At 52.7% G+C, this 7,728-nt stretch overlaps 1 protein-coding gene across 1 annotated transcript; it reads left to right on the plus strand.

Moving 5' to 3' along the window:
* Positions 1-374: 374 nt before the first annotated feature.
* LOC121301769 (repetin-like) lies at positions 375-3,062 on the plus strand. The gene is made up of 3 exons (XM_041231367.1): positions 375-500; positions 1,639-1,742; positions 1,854-3,062. The coding sequence occupies exons 1-3, from the start codon at positions 375-377 to the stop codon at positions 2,971-2,973; spliced, it is 1,350 nt and encodes a 449-aa protein (XP_041087301.1). The 3' UTR covers positions 2,974-3,062.
* The last annotated feature ends 4,666 nt before the right edge of the window (positions 3,063-7,728 follow it).

Raw genomic sequence — 7,728 nt, forward strand, 5'->3', positions numbered from 1 at the left:
TATTAATATTATTACTTAGTCATTTAGCCAAAGCGACTTACAGAGACTAGGGGGTGAACTATGCATCACAGTTGCTGCTGCAGAGTCACTTACAATAGGACCTCGGTTTTTCAATCTGAGAAAGTGTTGCAAAAGTACCTTCAGTTTAGAATCAAATGCATTGAACGAAAAATATTCTAGAAAACACTGATAAAGACTTTGTCAATGAAATAAACATCTTTTAGCATTTCTAGATTTTGCGTTATTGAGTTTCTAGTCATCAATCAACTGGAGCTTGTTTTATGTGTTGATCAAAGTCCGGTGTTTATTTTTGAATCTCAGAATCTGATGACATTGGCACAGGCTGCTGGATTCTGGGAGGAGCTATGCACACAATGAGACTGTATTTGCAGTGGCTCTGTGCCCTGCACTTGCAAGGGGTCGTGCATCATGAGGGTGGCTGCCCTGTGCCTCGCTCTGCTGGTCTCCCTTTGCCCTGCCCTCACCAGCTCCCACCCATTGTAAGTATCCCAGCTGGGGTTGTTTCTTTCAGGGTAAACAGCTCCCCATCTAGGGGGTGGACCTGAAAGCCTTTTCCCAAGAGCAGTAACGGACTGCCTGCGGGAGGACCAGTGTTTGTATTGAGGTCAGCAGTATTGTTCTTAAGTATTTCTAAAATGAACATTCATTGAAATGCATTTAAAAGATGACTATGTGGGTCTTGCCATATTCTGTATTTTTTTTAAAAAAGCAGCATTCTTTTCCTCAGTTGTCAGACGTCGTGCCTCAGATTGCAGTTTTACGTAAATGCTGTCTGGACATGTTGCACTTGCTGCCTTTGGGTGGGTGTGTTACACTGCGCGCAGCATCAAGGGTCCTGGCAAGCTCTGTGATAGAAGTACCTGCTGTAACATGGGCAGAGGGGTATGGAGGCACAACTCAATAATTCCTTTAAGTAACTGGGGTGGAAGTCTCCACTTTGAGAATGGTTTGTGTAAAACATCATCGGTAATGGGTGTGGAGGTCTGGCTAGCAGAGCTGTGAGGGGGAGCAAATAGAGAGGACAACATCTTTATAGAGGCACAACTGCACTGGAAACAGACAACCTCTCCCTGTTAGTATGCCTCAGCCATGGGGGGGGTCTTGAAAGTTTGGGACCCCCTGTGCTAACCCTTTCTGTCTTCCACTTTCTATGGATTGACCAGCCAGCGTCCAGCGTCTGCTTTCTTCAATATTACAGCATGAGAGACAGGACTGCTCTCTTCAATATCACAGGGGGACAGGACTGCTCTCTTCAATATCACAGGGATACAGGACTGCTCTCTTCAATATCACAGGGGGACAGGACTGCTCTCTTCAATATCACAGGGGGACAGGACTGCTCTCTTCAATATCACAGGGGGACAGGACTGCTCTCTTCAATATCACAGGGGGACAGGACTGCTCTCTTCAATATCACAGGGGGACAGGACTGCTCTCTTCAATATCACAGCATGGGAGACAGGACTGCTCAGCTGCAAAACATAGATTTACAGATCAAACCCTCCAACCCTGCCCCCCCCCCCCCCCCCCCCCCCCCCCTTCTTTTCATAATTATCAAATGAACTACATAAAAAATAAACCCTATTTGACTCTTTTTCACTTCCGTTTCTATTCCAGCACTCCAACTCTGCCTCCCATGATGTACAGACATGGGTAAATCAGCAGGATTGCACACCCACAACACCACATGGCAACATCCCTGGAGAGGAGGGTGCTTCTGGGTATCCCCCGTCCTTGATTACCTACATTATTATAGAAAACAGTACCACAAGTTATTAAATGTAATTAACCACAACTTGGAAACGGAAAACAACGTCAAAGTTTCTCTACAGAGCTCAATGCGCAGAGGAGGACGAGAGGGTCCGGAGCTCACACAGCACGGAGGAGGGCGAGAGGGTCCAGAGCTCACACAGCGCGGAGGAGGGCGAGAGGGTCCGGAGCTCACACAGCGCGGAGGAGGGCGAGAGGGTCCGGAGCTCACACAGCGCGGAGGAGGGCGAGAGGGTCCGGAGCTCACACAGCGCGGAGGAGGGCGAGAGGGTCCGGAGCTCACACAGCGCGGAGGAGGGCGAGAGGGTCCGGAGCTCACACAGCGCGGAGGAGGGCGAGAGGGTCCGGAGCTCACACAGCGCGGAGGAGGGCGAGAGGGTCCGGAGCTCACACAGCGCGGAGGAGGGCGAGAGGGTCCGGAGCTCACACAGCGCGGAGGAGGGCGAGAGGGTCCGGAGCTCACACAGCGCGGAGGAGGGCGAGAGGGTCCGGAGCTCACACAGCGCGGAGGAGGGCGAGAGGGTCCGGAGCTCACACAGCGCGGAGGAGGACGAGAGGGTCCGGAGCTCACACAGCGCGGAGGAGGGCGAGAGGGTCCGGAGCTCACACAGCGCGGAGGAGGGCGAGAGGGTCCGGAGCTCACACAGCGCGGAGGAGGGCGAGAGGGTCCGGAGCTCACACAGCGCGGAGGAGGACGAGAGGGTCCGGAGCTCACACAGCGCGGAGGAGGGCGAGAGGGACCGGAGCTCACACAGCGCGGAGGAGGGCGAGAGGGTCCGGAGCTCACACAGCGCGGAGGAGGACGAGAGGGTCCGGAGCTCACACAGCGCGGAGGAGGGCGAGAGGGTCCGGAGCTCACACAGCGCGGAGGAGGGCGAGAGGGTCCGGAGCTCACACAGCGCGGAGGAGGGCGAGAGGGTCCGGAGCTCACACAGCGCGGAGGAGGGCGAGAGGGTCCGGAGCTCACACAGCGCGGAGGAGGGCGAGAGGGTCCGGAGCTCACACAGCGCGGAGGAGGGCGAGAGGGACCGGAGCTCACACAGCGCGGAGGAGGGCGAGAGGGTCCGGAGCTCACACAGCGCGGAGGAGGGCGAGAGGGTCCGGAGCTCACACAGCGCGGAGGAGGGCGAGAGGGACCGGAGCTCACACAGCGCGGAGGAGGGCGAGAGGGTCCGTTGCTAATTTAGTGTAGTGCTAACATATTGAATCACATACCGCTTTGTAGTTTTCCATATGTTTACCAAAAAGCTGACAAAACGAAAAAATGTGACATTTCGAAATCTAACATGAAATACTATCGTGGCTTCCAGTAAACTTTTGCGATGCCATTTTGTAGTTTCTTTGATTACATGATGTTAAATAAAATATTTAAACTATGTTTATATTGTTTATTATTACTATTATTATTATTATTATTATTATTATTATTATTATTTTATATTCAAATATATTTTAATTCTGTCTCAATCCTAAAATTCTAGGTGATGAAAAACTTTTGGCCAGAGCTGTACACTGGAACCTTCCTCTCAGTTACAAAGTGGCGGATTTGTATATAAATTAATTCAAGGTTTGAACCTCGCAGTTGCATGACAAGAATAGAAGGACTTTTAAGTGATGACTTTTATTTATATGGTGCCTTACTGCCCCCCAGTGGAATCGATGAGGAAGAGCAACACATTGAGCCTCAGCACTCCATGCCAGCTACCAGAACAGGACTCAGTAGGGAGCCCTTACAGCAATCGTTATCCATGTCTCTACTGGAGCTGTGGCTTTGTTTAATTTCCTAAATGATTACACTTAAGGATTAAACATGATTTACCATTTTACTGAATATGTTTGTACCCATTCAGAAAAGCGATCAATCAAATTATTATTGTATATAGCTCCTTTCATAGGAGCATGGGCAGGTTCTGTGCATGTCCATCGAGGAGCTGTGTGGGTGCATGTTGAGCTACGTGATTGCTGGAGACTCTGGGTACTCTCTCAAGCCCTGACAGACCAAGCTGGGCAGGACGCACGCGATGGCGGAAAGGGGCTTTCAGGAGGCTGAAGGGGAGGTGAAAGTGTCTCCTGAGGGAACGACTGCCAGCTCCACATCCTGTCCAGCCTGCTGCGTTCTGCACAACATCTGCGAGGCCAGCGAGGACCTCTTCTTCCAGGACTGGCTGGAGAGATAAAAGGCGGGTGGCTTCCCTCAGCTCTTGTATCCTCGAGATCAGGGGGAGGAGGAGGAGTCTAAACCCATCAGGAGAGTGCTGTGCCAGTATCTCAGCTCTGAACACATCAGGAGAGCGCTGTGCCAGTATCTCAGCTCTGAACACATCAGGAGAGCGCTGTGCCAGTATCTCAGCTCTGAACACATCAGGAGAGCGCTGTGCCAGTATCTCAGCTCTGAACACATCAGGAGAGCGCTGTGCCAGTATCTCAGCTCTGAACACATCAGGAGAGCGCTGTGCCAGTATCTCAGCTCTGAACACATCAGGAGAGCGCTGTGCCAGTATCTCAGCTCTGAACACATCAGGAGAGCGCTGTGCCAGTATCTCAGCTCTGAACACATCAGGAGAGCGCTCATTCACCCCTGAAGCAACACAAGGAGGTGGGTGCCTGTACAAACCTGTTTTTCTTAAAATACATTTGCAAGCAACTCGAGGATCACAAGGCAGCTGACCAGATCTGACCTGTCCGTACATTTTAACCCTGTTTCATGCAACACCTCACAATTTGTATTTGTGGACCACATGGGTTCTCTTGTACCTTATAGGGTTAAGGATATCAATGTATTACATTTTGTTATATTTACTGGAAATAAGCACTGGAAATATAATGAAATGTGCGGGTTCAATTTATTTCATATGGTCAGATTCTCAAGTATTATGTGCAGAAAAGTTTTTGGTTTCCTGAGTAATATTATAGTGTGTGTCTATTTCTGTCAATCAAGTTGAGATGTTGAAAACAGTAAATTAGTCCAGGGCCCGTATATAACAGAATCTAGTTCTTGTGCACTGTCACCTTGGCATTAATTATCAAACGTGAAATATAGAGGGAGCCCAGTATAATATTGCAAATTCTGTATTGCAGGCTGCTAATTGTAGTTGAATGTACAGGAGGCTGGGTGCGAGCATATCAACCACTATACAAAAGAGCCGGGCTCATCTGCATTAGTGGTTTTAGAGCTTTTAACCTCCTCTCATCTCAGGGAACCTCACCAACAGGACTAGCAGTGCATCACACAACACTGCACCATTGCTCCAGCCTGGCAGTGACACGAAGCCCATCACTGTCACTTCCGCCCCTAAAGGCAGGTTTGGCCAGTGACTCCACACAACCTGAGGATTGTGATACTGTCAAGGGCTTGTGTCTGAATGCTATAGAGTGACGCAGTGTGTGTGTAAAAATAAAGCCAGCAGATCACATGCTGTGAAGTGTAAACAGGTCCCAGATGTACCTGACTGGAGGTGTTTTAAAGCAGAGGAATCTCTATGAACTGAGCTTGTGCAATGTGGAGTCACATGACCGTACCCCTGAATCAAGACGGAGCAGTCTCCCTTTACAGTGGGTCTCTTCAGCCACTAGGGGGTGCAGTGTTACAAAGACATGCACAAACACTTTTGTTTTCTCCCAGAACTACAGTGATGGCCAAAAAATGTAACATCCTCCCGTATAATTACCACATTCTGCTTCATACAGTGGAAGGAAACCTGCTGAATAATATTACTCTGTTTCAGTACAGCAGTAATGTACTCTTTGAGCAGACATCCAACATGCTGGTGGCACAGTTGTGTTCCTTTCTCTAGAGAATGTCTTGCAGTGCTGAATTGGGTGCAGGCTTTGTGCTGGCCAGGCTGCAGGACAACAGAGGTGATAGGTTTCAAAGCAAGTGAATGAGTCCACTGCACCACAGCCTCCTGTCCACCGCTTCAATCAGGACACTCCTCCACTGCACCACAACCTCCTGTCCACCGCTTCAATCAGGACACTCCTCCACTGCACAACAGCCTCCTGTCCACCGCTTCAATCAGGACACTCCTCCACTGCACCACAGCCTCCTGTCCACCGCTTCAATCAGGACACTCCTCCACCACAGCCTGCACCACAGCCTCCTGTCCACCGCTTCAATCAGGACACTCCTCCACTGCACCACAGCCTCCTGTCCACCGCTTCAATCAGGACACTCCTCCACTGCACCACAGCCTCCTGTCCACCGCTTCAATCAGGACACTCCTCCACTGCACCACAGCCTCCTGTCCACCGCTTCAATCAGGACACTCCTCCACTGCACCACAGCCTCCTGTCCACCGCTTCAATCAGGACACTCCTCCACTGCACCACAGCCTCCTGTCCACCGCTTCAATCAGGACACTCCTCCACTGCACCACAGCCTCCTGTCCACCGCTTCAATCAGGACACTCCTCCACTGCACCACAGCCCGCTGACCACCGCTTCAATCAGGACACTCCTCCACTGCACCACAGCCTCCTGTCCACCGCTTCAATCAGGACACTCCTCCACTGCACCACAGCCTCCTGTCCACCGCTTCAATCAGGACACTCCTCCACTGCACCACAGCCTCCACCGCTTCAATCAGGACACTCCTCCACTGCACCACAGCCTCCTGTCCACCGCTTCAATCAGGACACTCCTCCACTGCACCACAGCCTCCTGTCCACCGCTTCAATCAGGACACTCCTCCACTGCACCACAGCCTCCTGTCCACCGCTTCAATCAGGACACTCCTCCACTCCTCCACTGCACCACAGCCCGCTGTCCACCGCTTCAATCACGACACTCCTCCACTGCACCACAGCCCCCTGTCCACCGCTTCAATCAGGACACTCCTCCACTGCACCACAGCCCCCTGTCCACCGCTTCAATCACGACACTCCTCCACTGCACCACAGCCCCCTGTCCACCGCTTCAATCAGGACACTCCTCCACTGCACCACAGCCTCCTGTCCACCGCTTCAATCAGGACACTCCTCCACTGCACCACAGCCCCCTGTCCACCGCTTCAATCAGGACACTCCTCCACTGCACCACAGCCCCCTGTCCACCGCTTCAATCAGGACACTCCTCCACTGCACTGCACAGCCTCCTGTCCACCGTTTCAATCACGACCACTCCTCCACTGCACCACAGCCCCCTGTCCACCGCTTCAATCAGGACACTCCTCCACTGCACCACAGCCCCCTGTCCACCGCTTCAATCAGGACACTCCTCCACTGCACCACAGCCCCCTGTCCACCGCTTCAATCAGGACACTCCTCCACTCCTCCACTGCAGCACAGCCTCCTGTCCACCGCTTCAATCAGGACACTCCTCCACTGCACCACAGCCCCCTGTCCACCGCTTCAATCACGACACTCCTCCACTGCACCACAGCCCGCTGTCCACCGCTTCAATCAGGACACTCCTCCACTGCACCACAGCCCCCTGTCCACCGCTTCAATCAGGACACTCCTCCACTGCACCACAGCCCCCTGTCCACCGCTTCAATCAGGACACTCCTCCACTGCACCACAGCCCGCTGTCCACCGCTTCAATCACGACACTCCTCCACTGCACCACAGCCCCCTGTCCACCGCTTCAATCAGGACACTCCTCCACTGCACCACAGCCCCCTGTCCACCGCTTCAATCAGGACACTCCTCCACTGCACCACAGCCCCCTGTCCACCGCTTCAATCAGGACACTCCTCCACTCCTCCACTGCACCACAGCCCCCTGTCCACCGCTTCAATCAGGACACTCCTCCACTGCACCACAGCCCCCTGTCCACCGCTTCAATCAGGACACTCCTCCACTCCTCCACTGCAGCACACAGCCTCCTGTCCACCGCTTCAATCAGGACACTCCTCCACTGCACCACAGCCCCCTGTCCACCGCTTCAATCACGACACTCCTCCACTGCACCACAGCCCCCTGTCCACCGCTTCAATCA

This window comes from Polyodon spathula, chromosome 28, assembly GCF_017654505.1.
Source record: "Polyodon spathula isolate WHYD16114869_AA chromosome 28, ASM1765450v1, whole genome shotgun sequence".
Taxonomy (NCBI): Eukaryota; Metazoa; Chordata; class Actinopteri; order Acipenseriformes; family Polyodontidae; genus Polyodon; species Polyodon spathula.